General features: G+C 42.1%; 1 protein-coding gene across 7 annotated transcripts in view; it reads right to left on the bottom strand.

Moving 5' to 3' along the window:
* Window positions 1-16,551, bottom strand: part of GPM6B (glycoprotein M6B) — a 117,656-nt gene that overhangs the window by 9,351 nt on the left and 91,754 nt on the right. For all 7 annotated transcript variants that reach the window (XM_077343223.1, XM_077343219.1, XM_077343218.1 and 4 more), the window contains 2 exons: window positions 12,909-13,095; window positions 11,087-11,243 (listed from right to left, as the gene is read on the bottom strand). In XM_077343223.1, coding sequence (XP_077199338.1) covers window positions 11,087-11,243; window positions 12,909-13,095 — 344 coding nt within the window. The remainder of the gene's footprint in view (window positions 1-11,086; window positions 11,244-12,908; window positions 13,096-16,551) is intronic.

The raw sequence follows: 16,551 nt of genomic DNA, 5'->3' as shown, positions 1-16,551 counted from the left end.
CTGCTCTTCTTAGATGCCTTCCATTTTCACTGTGTGTATGTATGTATATGTATATGTATATGTATATGTATATGTATATGTATATGTATATGTATATGTATATGTATATGTATATGTATATGTATATGTATATGTATATGTATATATGCATATTACATATAATATATATGCATATTACATATAATATATATACATATACATATAATAGAGTTCAAAGGATCAGATTCATTCAACATTCTTGTTTTAACAAATATTGTTGCAGATATCTATGCCTTGGTAACCCAAAAGCTGGAAGCAGTCATGGTTTATCCATGTGCATGATGCTACCATGGTTACGAGATAATGACAGTGACAAGCATGGGAAATGGCTCAGGCTACAATCTGCTTCTTTCTCTGAGAGCAGAGCTGCTATCAAGTGGCTGTTCTGCTCCACTTTGGCAGTCAGCACTATTTCCCTGGAGGGACCACACAGCATCAACCTCCAAATGTCCACTTTCTGTGGGTTCCCACATTGTTTCCCAAACTTGCTTTGCTAAAATCTTTCTTGAAAGATCACAGTCCAAGCAGGCTTGCTCGTTTGCCATGTAAATGGGGAGGTTCAGCATTTTTAATTCCCCATCCCTGGCCCTCATCCCCTGCTGGCTACCATCTCCTACACACACACAAGGGCTTTCCTCCCACCAGTATTAGTGAAGGGAGCCAGCCACAAAGAAGCTGAGGGAGTGCTCCCCACTGAGTAGTACCAGCAGTTGGTGGCTGGGGATCACTCCCTTCTTCTCCCCATGCCTCCAAACTCCCACTGGGACCCCTTCTCTGCTGGGCTCTAATCATGCTATGCAGCTCACTCTCACTGTAAAAAGACAGCATGCAGGCTGGAACTGAAGCTCAAGGGATCTTTTTCACATGGGTCTAATGCTGTTCAGAATGTGGTTTTCGTCCTGCTTCCCTACAACATACATTTGTGCCCCTTCTAGGTTTCCCCAGCATTTTCCCAATCTTTTCCAAACTTGCTTTGCTGTGATGCTTTGAGAAAGACCACAGCAAAGCCTGGATGGCTGCCATTGAGGTGGGAAAGACCAGATTTCCCCAGTTCTAGCTATTTTCCATGCTCTACGGCAGCCATTTCCCTCTGCCATTGGTGTGTGTGGCTTTTTTAAAAAAATGGCAGCTTCAGCAACAATGGGGAAATTACACAAACGTGTATCTGTGTGGAAATCATCTGAAAAGTGCTCTCAGTGGGAAGCTGTGAAAAGAGGGAAGAAAAAGGGAGCAGATCTGAGCTGGCAAACATTGATCACCAAGCAGCTGGGGTAGGGGAGAAACCTCTTTCTAAGCCTTGCCTGTCTTCCATGCACCAATTTAATTTTTAAAATGTTAAAGTCAGGATAGGGGGAGAATAGCAGCTACAAGGAAAAGTGAAGAGGAAAATCCTATGTGGAGTGTTTGCCACCAATGTCCATCGCTATTATTATTATTTGAATTTATTGCCCGCCATTCTCGGCAGAGCCAGCTCATGGCGAGTTACAAGATAAAATAAATAAATACAATCACATAAAATCCCCCTAAAACACAGTAGTTAATAAAATACAATCTGACAAGAGCACGACGGCAAACCAACCCCATACCTACCCCCGCTGGGGACCAGGGGAAACAGCTGGCCACCATAGACAGAACATGGTGGAGAACCTCCCCTCCTTACTCCTTCTTTGGGGGGGGGGCACAGATCTTCTCTTTGCCCTGGCCCAACCACAGACCTGGTGGAAGACCTATGCACTCACTGAGGCCATGAATAGTGAACAAGAATTGTGGTGTGGAAGCTGTCCTGAACATGCATGAGGGACTATTTTGCACCACCTAGTACAGGTAACTATCTTGACCAGGGACAAGGACTAAAAGATGAAGCCTGGCTTGGTAGGCATTCTGAAGAATGAGGAAATGCCGCTTACTCAAATAATCGTTGTAAACAGGGTAAAGGCTGTTCTGCGGGTCACTGCAAACATCAAGCAATGTCCTGTACATTGCAATACGGGTTCACCCACTTGGATAAATGTGATCTATTTGATGTTGCCAAACCTACTATGAGATTGTTTTGTTCTAGAATGATCGTCTCAGATCTACAGCTTGTTGAGAAAGCTGGGTCTGGTGGAACCAAGTGACAGCAGTGCTGCATTAATGACCATAAGATCTATTTAGAGAGCATCAACTGAAGTCAGTGAAAAACAAACTGATAAAGACTTCATGCCAATACAGCTCTCTCTCTTGGCTTCTCAAAGAATGCAAAAGCCTGGGAGATAAAGTTTCTTCTCCTTTAATGTCTCCTTTCTTCTCCTATGATTTTAGAATCTAGCATTAATCACTACAAACATACAGTACTCTGGTGAGACATATTCAGGAATGGAAACCTATAAATGTAGATAGAAAGAAAGCTCCTCAGATCAAAAGACCTCCATATGGCATTCACAGGCTCAGCAAGCTAAAATCTCCTGCTCTTCCAGAGAACTGAACTCCCAATTAAGTCACTGTTTTGTCTTTCTTATGAGATTGACAATTTCCCAGTACTACCTCAAAGGAAATTTAATAAGTTGTACACTTGCTCTCATGTTTGAATTATGGGTATGTAAGGAAACCTATTACACCCGATTATTCTAAATATAAGAATGTGGTAGTATATGTTGCACACAAGTGTCGATCAGGCTGAAGAGAAAGTGGTGATGGATTGCAGGGTATTGTGTCCCAAAGAAACTGCTGAGGCATGTTCATTTCTTCATAGACATGTGGAATTTTACACTCTTTTCTGCACTGAAAAATTGCCTTTGAACATGCACTGAAGATATATTGGGTATAAACCATGTTTGCTAATTACCTCTTCTGGTACTGTTTAGGTACCAGAAGATGAGGTACCAGGAAGACAAAGATAACATCAGCTAGGCCCCAGGATTCTTAGTGGTGAGCATAAGCAGCTGGGCAGGGAGAAGGAGAAAGTGCCAGCTCAGGAGCTATTGTGTGTGTTGCTTTCTTCTTACAGTGTGTGAGGGTATATAGGTTGCAGGAGAGTAAGTGCTGTTTGAGTGGTGTTTTTTTTGTCTGTTCCTTGCCTGGATGGTGAGGGACTGCAGCTAATTGCATTAGCTGATTTGCATTAGTTGGCAGTTTTACTTGGGGCTGACTGCTAGCTCCACCCTCTGCTGGGTGGGCCTTTGTGCTATAAAAGGCTCTTGCTCACCAGAGACGCATGTCAATACAAAAGCTAAAGGTTTGTGGATCAAGCTACAAGTGTTTGCAAAGTTTGAAGAAAGGGTCTTCTTCTTCCCACAATGGATCAATGTGGCTTAGCTGGCAATGGACCTGTGGCTGTGACTTGTACTGTCTGTGGCATGTTTGTATTTTTTACCTCAGAGTAACTTTAAATACACACGAACCAAGTGCAAGTTAGTAGCACCCCTGGAGGAGACGGTACAGAAGCTGGAAAAATGCCTGTCTACATTTTATTCTAAAGAGGGTGAAGAGTTCTTAGAAAAAATTCATGGAGTACTTTTTGGAGGGCAATTGGAGAGGTGGGAAAGAGGTGTCTCCCAACGCAAGGAAGAAAACCCAACGCAAGAAGACAGCAGATGAAAAAACGTTTCCAGGATCTGCTTGTAGGTAGTGACTCTGGACGACAGGAACAAAGGCTGTTCCCCCAACTCCAGAAAATGTGGAAGAGAGGACTGTCTCTTCTGCTCCTTGGTGTGTTAGGACTAGGAGGCATATGCTGGTAACTGGGGAAGCCAAAGTATGTTGACCAGACTTGTTGTCTCAAGAGGTATGTTGTCTTCCTGGCGCAAGAAGCAAGGATGTCGCAAAAAGGGTGGAAAGACCTTTAAAGCCCAAGGACAGAAATCCCTTCCTGCTCAATAATGATACTGCCCAGTGCAGTGTGGAGCACAGGTTGTCTTTTCATCAGTTCTTCCTGTTAATGGCCGAGGCTTGGGAAGGGAAATAAATATAATGCAGATAAATGACTGGCTACATCATTGGTGTCATCAGGAAAGTTTTGGCTTTTTGGACCATGGATTGGGTTACTGTGATGAGGCTCTTCTATTAGGAGATGGTTTGCACTTCACGAAGGTGGGAAGAAATGTCTTTGCAAAGAGTCTTGGGGACCTGGTGAGGAGGATTTTAAACTAAGTCCAAAGGGGGAGCAAGACGTACATTCAAATCCTAGTTCAATGACTAAATGGGAACACTGCAGATTTAAAGGGAATCAGGATACAGGATGATCTTGACAGGCTGGAAAACTGGGCTAAAATGAATAAAATGAATTTCAATAGTGAAAAATGTAAAGTTCTGCATTTAGGCAGGAAAAATCAAATGCATTACTATAGGATGGGTGAGACTTGTCTTGGCAGTAGTATGTGTGAAAACGATCTGAGGGTCCTGGTAGACCAGACACTGAACATGAGTCAACAGTGTGACTCGGTAGCTAAAAAGGCAAACAGGGTTTGGGGCTGTATTAAAAGAAGTATAGTGTCCAGTTCATGCAAGGTGATGTTACCACTTTACTCTGCTCTGGTTAGATCTCAGTTTTGAGCACCACAACTGAAGAAAGATGTAGAGAAACTAGAATGTGTCCAGAAGAGGGCTATGAAGATAGTGAGGGAACTTGAAGCAGACTGAAATAGAGGTAATGATTCTGAGGGCCTGGTAACATTTTTTTCCCTGTTGATGGTGGTGATGTGATAGCACAATGAGGCTGATTTCTCATGGATGTAAAAGGCCGGGGCGACATCAATATGAACCCAGGGCTAATCCCCATTTCCATATGATATCGCTGGCAGGCTGCCACCCTCCCAGTCCTGGTGTAGATCGGACCCCAGAAGCCCCACACTAGTGGAATGTGGATTCTTCTGCTTTCCCTTCTGGTGCTGCAAGGTCCTGTGGCAGGCCCGCCTGAATGGGAAGAGCCGAGTCTAGGTCCGGCTCCCCCCCCCCCAAGAAGGCTTTAGCGGGCAAAAATGCCGTGGACAACTTCATGGCGCTGCAGGGTGGACCAGGGCATTTTTTTTATTTTGAAGGAAGGTGAGATTCCATGGAACACAATTCCACCTTCCAGCAAGATTTTTAAAAACCCTGCTGCTCCCCCTCCCCATGTGGCAGAACCTTCCTGCCGCCACTGTGTTCCCCGGGGGGATATATTTTAGCACCGGAGAAGATCTGATGCTGAAATGTGTGCCCTGTAGGGACACAGCAAACTGCGGGGCATGCAGCTTTGCAAAAACACACCAGCGGCAGGCCGGAGTGGTGCCACTGGTGCAGAAACGGCCAGAGATACACAAATGCAAAATCAAAGGCATTTCAATGAAAAGATGAAAAGAGAGATTTACACCCACAAGAGTCCCTCCTTACATTTCTATCTGCACCCCAAAACGCCCCAGTGAATCCAAAACATATGAAACAGTTTTAAACTACTTTAGAACATTTCAATGGATACTTTACAATTATAGAACAGATTTCTGACATCTTTAATTTTTCACTTAACAATTTTCCTTTAAATTTTGGAGAAGACCATCTTGGTTTAACATACTTCTCTCAATATCACATTATTGTTAGCGATGGTGATACGGGGAATGGAGAACCATGACCAAAACTCCTTAGAGGAAGAACAAGGTAAAATTTAGATAGCATACAAAATGCCAATATCTTTCATCCCTCTCCAAATATCCTTTTCATGTGTCTCTTCAAAGAACAGTCATTTATTTTTGTATACTAATTGCAAAGTTCTACTTTATTCCATAGGGATGAGTAATCTCAAACTGGATTTTCTTCCATTCTTGCATTCTTGTTGGCTTTCCCCCCGATATCCGTTTAAAAGCTGCTTTACAGTCTTTTTGCTCACAATTGTGAGTAATCGTTTCAACTACAGCTTGAGTGAAGCCCATCTCTTTTGTATAAAGACGGCTTTTTCCTAAAATGTTCCCTAGTGCTTGAGAAGCCTCAACTTACCCTGTGTGTGAAACAGCATAGTTCTGAAAATGTTTGTTAGGACTTTCTAGGTCTCGCTATCCTGTCTAACCTGCCATATAACCAAGTCAGCACTGTCAATGTGGAGAAGAAGTCAACAACTGATTCATGAAACGCCAGTTTGGTGTAATGTTTAGGAGTGTGGACTTCTAATCTGATAAACTGTGTTCGATTCTGCACTCCCCCACATGCAGCCAGCTGGGTGACCTTGGGCTCGCCACGGCATTGATATCAGGGCTCTCTCAGCCTCACCCACCTCACAGGGTGTCCATTGTGGGGAAAGGGAAAGGAAGGCGACTGTAAGCTGCTTTGAGCCTCCTTCGGGGAGAGGAAAGTGGCATATAAGAACCAACTCTTCTTCTTAACTGTGGTTAGTCTATAAAAGTAGGATTCAGTTCAGTGAATCCTGATCTCAGTATCCTCAATCTTTCCCACATCTTCCTGCCAGAGACCCTCTTGGGTCCTTTATTTTTAAAAAGCCAGGGCATTTTTTTTATTTTGAAGGAAGGTGAGATTCCATGGAACACAATTCCACCTTCCAGCAAGATTTTTAAAAACCCTGCTGCTCCCCCTCCCCATGTGGCAGAACCTTCCTGCCGCCACTGTGTTCCCCGGGGGGATATATTTTAGCACCGGAGAAGATCTGATGCTGAAATGTGTGCCCTGTAGGGACACAGCAAACTGCGGGGCATGCAGCTTTGCAAAAACACACCAGCGGCAGGCCGGAGTGGTGCCACTGGTGCAGAAACGGCCAGAGATACACAAATGCAAAATCAAAGGCATTTCAATGAAAAGATGAAAAGAGAGATTTACACCCACAAGAGTCCCTCCTTACATTTCTATCTGCACCCCAAAACGCCCCAGTGAATCCAAAACATATGAAACAGTTTTAAACTACTTTAGAACATTTCAATGGATACTTTACAATTATAGAACAGATTTCTGACATCTTTAATTTTTCACTTAACAATTTTCCTTTAAATTTTGGAGAAGACCATCTTGGTTTAACATACTTCTCTCAATATCACATTATTGTTAGCGATGGTGATACGGGGAATGGAGAACCATGACCAAAACTCCTTAGAGGAAGAACAAGGTAAAATTTAGATAGCATACAAAATGCCAATATCTTTCATCCCTCTCCAAATATCCTTTTCATGTGTCTCTTCAAAGAACAGTCATTTATTTTTGTATACTAATTGCAAAGTTCTACTTTATTCCATAGGGATGAGTAATCTCAAACTGGATTTTCTTCCATTCTTGCATTCTTGTTGGCTTTCCCCCAGATATCCGTTTAAAAGCTGCTTTACAGTCTTTTTGCTCACAATTGTGAGTAATCGTTTCAACTACAGCTTGAGTGAAGCCCATCTCTTTTGTATAAAGACGGCTTTTTCCTAAAATGTTCCCTAGTGCTTGAGAAGCCTCAACTTACCCTGTGTGTGAAACAGCATAGTTCTGAAAATGTTTGTTAGGACTTTCTAGGTCTCGCTATCCTGTCTAACCTGCCATATAACCAAGTCAGCACTGTCAATGTGGAGAAGAAGTCAACAACTGATTCATGAAACGCCAGTTTGGTGTAATGTTTAGGAGTGTGGACTTCTAATCTGATAAACTGTGTTCGATTCTGCACTCCCCCACATGCAGCCAGCTGGGTGACCTTGGGCTCGCCACGGCATTGATATCAGGGCTCTCTCAGCCTCACCCACCTCACAGGGTGTCCATTGTGGGGAAAGGGAAAGGAAGGCGACTGTAAGCTGCTTTGAGCCTCCTTCGGGGAGAGGAAAGTGGCATATAAGAACCAACTCTTCTTCTTAACTGTGGTTAGTCTATAAAAGTAGGATTCAGTTCAGTGAATCCTGATCTCAGTATCCTCAATCTTTCCCACATCTTCCTGCCAGAGACCCTCTTGGGTCCTTTATTTTTAAAAAGCCAGGGCATTTTTTTTATTTTGAAGGAAGGTGAGATTCCATGGAACACAATTCCACCTTCCAGCAAGATTTTTAAAAACCCTGCTGCTCCCCCTCCCCATGTGGCAGAACCTTCCTGCCGCCACTGTGTTCCCCGGGGGGATATATTTTAGCACCGGAGAAGATCTGATGCTGAAATGTGTGCCCTGTAGGGACACAGCAAACTGCGGGGCATGCAGCTTTGCAAAAACACACCAGCGGCAGGCCGGAGTGGTGCCACTGGTGCAGAAACGGCCAGAGATACACAAATGCAAAATCAAAGGCATTTCAATGAAAAGATGAAAAGAGAGATTTACACCCACAAGAGTCCCTCCTTACATTTCTATCTGCACCCCAAAACGCCCCAGTGAATCCAAAACATATGAAACAGTTTTAAACTACTTTAGAACATTTCAATGGATACTTTACAATTATAGAACAGATTTCTGACATCTTTAATTTTTCACTTAACAATTTTCCTTTAAATTTTGGAGAAGACCATCTTGGTTTAACATACTTCTCTCAATATCACATTATTGTTAGCGATGGTGATACGGGGAATGGAGAACCATGACCAAAACTCCTTAGAGGAAGAACAAGGTAAAATTTAGATAGCATACAAAATGCCAATATCTTTCATCCCTCTCCAAATATCCTTTTCATGTGTCTCTTCAAAGAACAGTCATTTATTTTTGTATACTAATTGCAAAGTTCTACTTTATTCCATAGGGATGAGTAATCTCAAACTGGATTTTCTTCCATTCTTGCATTCTTGTTGGCTTTCCCCCAGATATCCGTTTAAAAGCTGCTTTACAGTCTTTTTGCTCACAATTGTGAGTAATCGTTTCAACTACAGCTTGAGTGAAGCCCATCTCTTTTGTATAAAGACGGCTTTTTCCTAAAATGTTCCCTAGTGCTTGAGAAGCCTCAACTTACCCTGTGTGTGAAACAGCATAGTTCTGAAAATGTTTGTTAGGACTTTCTAGGTCTCGCTATCCTGTCTAACCTGCCATATAACCAAGTCAGCACTGTCAATGTGGAGAAGAAGTCAACAACTGATTCATGAAACGCCAGTTTGGTGTAATGTTTAGGAGTGTGGACTTCTAATCTGATAAACTGTGTTCGATTCTGCACTCCCCCACATGCAGCCAGCTGGGTGACCTTGGGCTCGCCACGGCATTGATATCAGGGCTCTCTCAGCCTCACCCACCTCACAGGGTGTCCATTGTGGGGAAAGGGAAAGGAAGGCGACTGTAAGCTGCTTTGAGCCTCCTTCGGGGAGAGGAAAGTGGCATATAAGAACCAACTCTTCTTCTTAACTGTGGTTAGTCTATAAAAGTAGGATTCAGTTCAGTGAATCCTGATCTCAGTATCCTCAATCTTTCCCACATCTTCCTGCCAGAGACCCTCTTGGGTCCTTTATTTTTAAAAAGCCATTGCCTGCAGCTGCTGCATGGCTGTGGGAAATCTGCGTTCAGAGTGGGAACCAAACACTTAAAAAATAAGCATATTTAGATTGGCCTTCACCTGGCTCTTATCTTGTCCATGAACACTTGGTGGCTGGAACTGATAGTTTATGGCTGTGATGAGCTGTGGTTCTTTCACAAGCTATCTAAATACACATTTGTGTTAGCCCCCCAATTCTTGTTGAAGCCAAATAGATGACCCTACTGATATGTTCTGAGTAGCTTCAATCTAAGTGAAAAAGAGTATGTGTTTGAGATGAGGCTTAAGTTGGAGTCTCTGCCCATATGAGGCTTCTAATGAGAATTCTGAACCTCTGGGACCAGGATTACAAATTGATAATCTGGAAACTCTAAATCTTTCTATAACATCTTGAGTAAGGGATGTGATCTAACCTTGGCTGCTTGTTTTACAAGCTCTCAATATTCCAAGCACAAGGATTCCGGTGGGATCTAATTCCAAGGCCCTCAGCTACACAACTGCTCAGTAAGGATCAAGCAAAATATCTCAGACAAGCACCACGCAATGAGTTTAGAGATTAGTAATAGCAGGCATCAACACATAACTATGTGAAAACAGTACACAAAACTGGGTATATAATCATTTCCACGCATATCATATTTAATAAGAATATACCAGTTAGAAAAACAAAAAATTGAGTCCAATAGCCCCTTTAAGACCAACCAAGATTTATCCAAGGCATGAGCTTTCGAGGGCATGCACTTTTCCTCAGACCAAATGGAACAAGGATCATGAGAGTACAGATATAAGGCAAAAGTAAATTAGTGGCAAATTAGTAAACTGTCATAATATCCAAAGTATGCAGTATGGTAATTCTTTGCTAAAAAAGAGAATCAGTCCTTTTGATCTCAGCTATAGTTCACAAAAACATTGGAGTAATGAAAATGGCAAGTTTAGTAATTAATAGCAGACACATTCGAAGTTATGAAAAGAAATAATTAAAAGAGACTAGGTAGATGTAGAGGTCTTTCACAGAGATTAGGGCACAGAAGGAGAAAAACTGCAGGAGGCAGGGATAGGGAACAGAAACATTTGCCAGAGGAATTCCCTTGGCTAGGAGAGGTCCTAGCTTGACTCCACTGCAGGAAAAGTGGCTAGAGTTATCACATGACAGCTGTTTTTCTTTTACAGCCATTTTGTATGGCTGGACTAGGAAGAAATTATGGATCATCATATGAATGACATAACGCTTTAATCCCCAAGTGTAGAACAAAGAACTCATTCATTACACTGAGGATACACAGGAAAATCAGTGTTATCCAGTTAAATGAACATAACTCATTGACTGATGACTTTTGGAGTCCAGTAAATTCTGGATTGCGAACCAAGAACATATTATTTGAACAAAGGGCTACCTTGAAAAATCATTTTTCTACCAGTCACCTTAAGGTAGAGATTTATAGGAAAACCTATTGCTAGGAAAACCTAGTGTTACCCAAGCTTATTGTGCATTGGCTCTTACGAGCTTCTGCAGCCGCTGTGCCACGTGACAGAGCTAATATAGGGGTACTTTCAAATGAGATTCTATTCTATTGTCAGAAAAAGACCATAATCATGATTGTGCCAGTGTTATCACATGTAAGGGGGGACTGTCACACAGATAATAGTTTAGACTTGAAAGAATGGGGCAATCAATATGACAGTGTTGTACTCACCATCCCACTGATACAACGGCCACAGATAGTTGTCTTGAATTCGCCATGCAGCTCCTTTACAGCACTTGTTGTATAAAATCCCTCCGCCAAGAGAATTATTCCATACAAGAAAAAAAATGATGCAATCCCATAGATCACATACTGCATTAACTTTATTCTGAGAAGGAAAACAAAACAGGTAATCTAAATTTGCCATACCAGAGTTGTAGAGTTTGTTTCATAACTATTTGGAGGAGAGGTAAACAAACAAGGAGAGGACATCTCTGTAATAATTGCAGACTAATATACCAATAAATAATTTAACCAAAGGACTATTATGCTCAAATCTCATGCTTACAAAATGACTGTGTTTTGTAAGCACACGTTCAGTGAGAGGCAAATGAAGCTCTGTTGATGTTTCAGTGTTTCTGATCAGTGAGGGTCAGATGCCACGGGACCCTCATCATATGAAATGTAAAATGCTTTTGAGGATTGCCTCTCTTGCAAGTGGTTAAGAGAGAATTATTATTGTTGTTGTTGTTGTAATAGTGGTTATGATAATAATATGTCCTGGGCCTTGTGTTGTTCAACATTTTAATAAATGATTTGGATGAAGGAATAGAGGTGGTGCTTATTAAATTTGCAGATGATGCTAAACTGGGAGGGGTAGCAAACACAGCAAAAGACAGAATCAGGATACAGGATGATCTTGACAGGTTGGAAAACTGGGCTAAAATAAAAATGAATTTCAATCACGATAAATGTAAAGTTCTGTATTTAGCTGGGAAAAATTAAATGCATCATTATAGGATGGGCGAGACCTGTCTTGACAGTAGTATGCACAAAAAGGACATAGGAGTCTTAGTAGGCCACACACCGAACAGGAGTCAGCAGTGTGACTCAGTGGCTAAAAAAGGCAAATGGGATTTGGGGCTGTATCAAAAGAAGTATAGTGTGCAGATAGCATGAAGTGATGATACTGCTTTACTCTGCTCCAGTTAGACCTCACTTAGAATATTGTTTTCAGTTATGGACACCACAACTGAAGAAAGATGTAGAGAAACTGAAACATTTCCAGAAGAGGGCCAAGAAGATACTGAGGGGTTTGTCGACCAAGTTGTATGAGGAAAGGTTGAGGGAACTTGATCTGTTTACCCTGGAGAGAAGACAGCTAAGAGATGATATGATAGGCACCTTCAAGTACTTGAAGGGCTGTGCCATAGAAGATGGAGCAGAGTTGTTTTCTGTTGCCCCAGAGGGCAGGACCAGAATGAATTGGCAGGTAGTTGTGAATTCCCTGCATTTTGTAGAGGGCTGGACTAGATGACCCTTGAGGTTCCTTCCAACTCTATGATTATTATTATTACAAGAAGATTTGGTAGTATTGCTTTCCTGTGCACTTAAATATATTTTTAGGAACCTCCTATCTCCTGGCAACAGCTACTTTTCAGCCTTCAGTTGCTATGGAGCTGTAATAACTCTGCTCTCCTGGAGATTTATTACTACTCTTGGCTTTGTTTGGTTTTGTCAAATTAGACAAGCCTTCTGCAGTGGAAGTATATGCTGAATCTCTATCAACAGACTTCTGGGAGATGTGTGCAAACTCTGTTGTTTCCCATCTTGATAAACTTCCTTTCTCAAGCCATATTTTTAATAATATCCCCAGAGACTCCTCTAATGGCTTGTCTAAGATGAATCCCCCAATTTACGAAGCATTTCACCAGCAGCTCTTAGCTTCTGGTGCTCTGAATTTGTATGCATGTTCTCATCTCTGACCATTGTGTTTTATCAGCCATCTGGCCACACTTGGTACATGAAGGAAAGGAAGTGGATTCATACTTACACTTCAGACAACAAAGCATGATCAGTGGCATTTCTGGAGAAGCGGTCTTCAAGGATAGTGATGGTCCCAGCTAGAGCAACATGACCGCAGCCGCAGAACAAGGCTACCCCAGAGAAGCAAAGAATAGTAGCCACAAGTGAGGCATATGGGACGCCTCCCAGGCACTTAATGCAACATTCAAAGCAACCTAAGCAGAAAAGAAAGAAAAAAACAAAGGCGACATTATCTAAGTACAAGAGTCTGTTATGAGGACAAGAGTATTGGTTTTCATGTGGTAAAACTGGTTAAGAGGAAGACTCATGAGAACAGTTGTCATTTTGCTATGTATGAAGCACACAGGTCACAACTTCCTGTTTATGTCATCTGAAGGACCAACAACAATCCAAAGACTGTAACCCATACAAGATCAAAGGTTACAAGTTAAGAAAGTTTATGTACAGTGTAAGAGAAGTTAGTCTCCTCCTCTCAGAGGCAAATTTAACACTGATATTTAAAGACAATAGTAACAATAAGTCTACTTCTTCTATATTTACTGAATGTATCATTGGCTTTTATAATATCTTTGTTGTATCAGAATAAATGTGTCCACCAGAAAGCCTCCCATGTGATTTTCACGTCAGCTATCCATTCACTGGATAGCCTCAGGCGAATAATTTTCCTTTCACTCTCCTATTTACAATATGAGAATATGAATTAGTTGGTATGATAATTAGTGCGATAATGTGTAGGAAGCATTTTGAATACCCCCACATGACACAAAATAGTTGCCTTTGGAGATAATTTAGATCAGGGGTAGTCAAACTGCAGCCCTCCAGATGTCCATGGACTACAATTCCCAGGAGGCCCTGCCAGCAAATGCTGGCAGGGGCTCCTGGGAATTGTAGTCCATGGACATCTGGAGGGCCGCAGTTTGACTACCCCTGATTTAGATATTTCCAAAAAATTGAAAAGCTATCCAGCTGGATGGGGTAGAGCTTATAATCTTCTCCCCCTAGGCTTAGAAAGAGCCACTGACATGATGCTCATGACAATTTCATACAGTCAAGTACCCTGAAGAAATTTATTTAAATGAAGAAAATGTCTTCTGTCTTAAGATACACTAACAACAACAAAAGAGAAATTTTGAGAATGATGTTGTAAGCTGATTTGGATCCATACTGGTGAGAAAAGTAGAGTATGAACATCTAAGGAAACCCTGCAGATCCAAGGAGAGGACCCCAGGAAAAATGGATAGACCCTATCAGTTGAAACTAGGGTTGCCTGTTGAGGATAGGAGAACTCCCATTCTCTGTTGCCTGCTCTTGGTCCAGCGCCCACTGGGGAGGGCAGATGTAGGTGCAAGAATGGTGTGTTTAATGACACCACCACAACATTTCCAGTTGGAAGTGGTGAGTCCACCTCCCCAATCTTCTAATAGCAGCAAACCCAACACCAAGAATTGAATGTTCTCCTTTAATTTTCTCTGTGTTATCCTCACAACCTCCACCCAGTGAGGTATTAAGGAGCCTTTGTTCACCTTAAGTGCGTTGTTGGAGGAATGTTCATTAGGCTGGAGAAAAGCTGGAGAAACTTTGCTGGGACCACCCCAATAATAACATTGTTTTAGAACATGGTCAAAAAGTGTAGTGCAGGGAGATTTATATTTATTAATTATTATATTTTGATGCAATGGAACTTTCAAACTATCACATCTCCCATGCAGACATAGATTGTGCCACATGTCTTGCTAAGTATTTCAGTTCGTTTGATAATAAATAACAGAAGTGGCTAGAAAATTCTGTGCTTAAGCTAAACGAGTTGTGTTTATATTTAGGCAGAGAATGCCAGTTTTTTTGTTGACCTACAACGTATCATGATTAAGGTTGCCAGGATGCCGGGTTCTAGCACCCCTGTTGCTCAGCAATGGGAAACTTTAAAAAAAACAGTGTTGAGTGTGCCATGACATCACTTGCGAGGGAAACCCTGAAATGATATCACGTAGCTCTAGGAATTGCCTCTGGGCAATTTGATGCCTGAAGTGACATCATAACAGACACACAGCTGTATGCCCCACCCTTGAGCACCTGCCAGTTGCCAGGCGTGGCCTGTCAACCTTACTTTTGATTGCTGACTCCCTAAGACATCAATTGTGTTATTCAGAAAGATATTGTGCTGACACAGCAGCAGACACCATACTTTGTCACAGGGCCTTTTTTGTGCCAGTTTGTGCCAGTATTAGCACTTCTTTTGGCCATCCTTCCTGGGACCAGGCTGTACTGATTGAGACGTCATGGCCTGTTCTGTCCTGCAGCTGAAATTGCACCCACTGATGACATTAGGTAAAGGTATCCCCTGTGCCAGCACTGGGTCTTGGCTGACCCTTGGGCTTACACCCTCTAGCGTTTTCATGGCAGACTCAATACTGGGTGGTTTGCCAGTGCCTTCCCCAGTCATTACCGTTTACTCCCCAGCAAACTGGGTACTCATTTTACCGACCTCGTAAGGATGGAAGGCTGAGTCAACCTCGAGCCGGCTGCTGGGATTGAACTCCCAGCCTCATGGACAGAGCTTTCATACTGCATGTCTGCTGCCTTACCACTCTGTGCCACAAGAGCCTCTAATGTCCAGAGGCTGCTTTGATGCCTTTTTATGGCTCACTGATCTCCTACCTTGGACAGGTGCCTGCCCTCTGTCTTCATCAGCCCTCCAGTCCACCTCCTGTCTTAGCTGCCAGCCCACCAACCCTGAGGCCTTCTGGAGCCCTCCTGTCTCCATCTTCTGGGGCCTATTAATGCCTGCAGGCCCTGCAACCGTCTTCAGTGGCCCATGTGCTGCCTTCTTTACCAGCCCACAGGCAAATGATGAGTTTTGTTTCTGTTTTTCTATTGGGTTGGGTCTGAGTAGTGTCATGGACCCTCCAGAAGGAACATAATGGACATTTGGAATCTTCTATAAAACATGAACTTAGAATGTTAAACTGACACAACTATTTACATTAAAAGAAGGGGTAGTGTTTTGGTTGCAGCCTGAAATTATGATGATTTATAGTTCACCCTTGTGTCATGGAATAGACCTTTGTGTCATGGAATAGACCTTTGGTAATACTGATATATAATTGTCTCCCTGAGTTGTATGTTTTATTATGTCACCTTGTCACTTTTCTACCCAAATAGGGTCCCCCAAGTTGGTGAACATCATGAGTACCTGCACTCCGCCCACCAAAACACTGTTTTGCAATATTCCATCCTCTTGCTCTAATTTTATTAGTTAGTTAAATAAACACAATTCTGGCACATCTATTATTTACCTCTCTTCTGAACATAAGTGCAAAATTAGATGTATTCTATACTTTATTTCCATAAAGCCCATGTTTTTTAGGATATACAGAAACATACATCCTATGCATACAAATTAACTTTTCATGTGACACTTATACACGTTACCATGCCATTCATACTGTAAATGCAAAACTCATATTTGACACATAAAATCTGTTCTTCATATCAAGATACAAAATCATCTTGACATATAGAATGCATTTGAGCCCCACTGATGTCTGAAACAAAAAATGCATCCAAGTCTAGACAGATTGGTGACCCTAAAATCATTACTTCTATTCCATCATAACAATTTAATTCACCTAATTCTGAACAGCAACAACAGA

This window comes from Paroedura picta, chromosome 6 (genome assembly GCF_049243985.1).
Source record: "Paroedura picta isolate Pp20150507F chromosome 6, Ppicta_v3.0, whole genome shotgun sequence".
Lineage (NCBI taxonomy): Eukaryota > Metazoa > Chordata > Lepidosauria > Squamata > Gekkonidae > Paroedura > Paroedura picta.
Note: the sequence above shows the minus strand (reverse complement) of the source record. Positions and strands in the feature narration are given on the sequence as shown.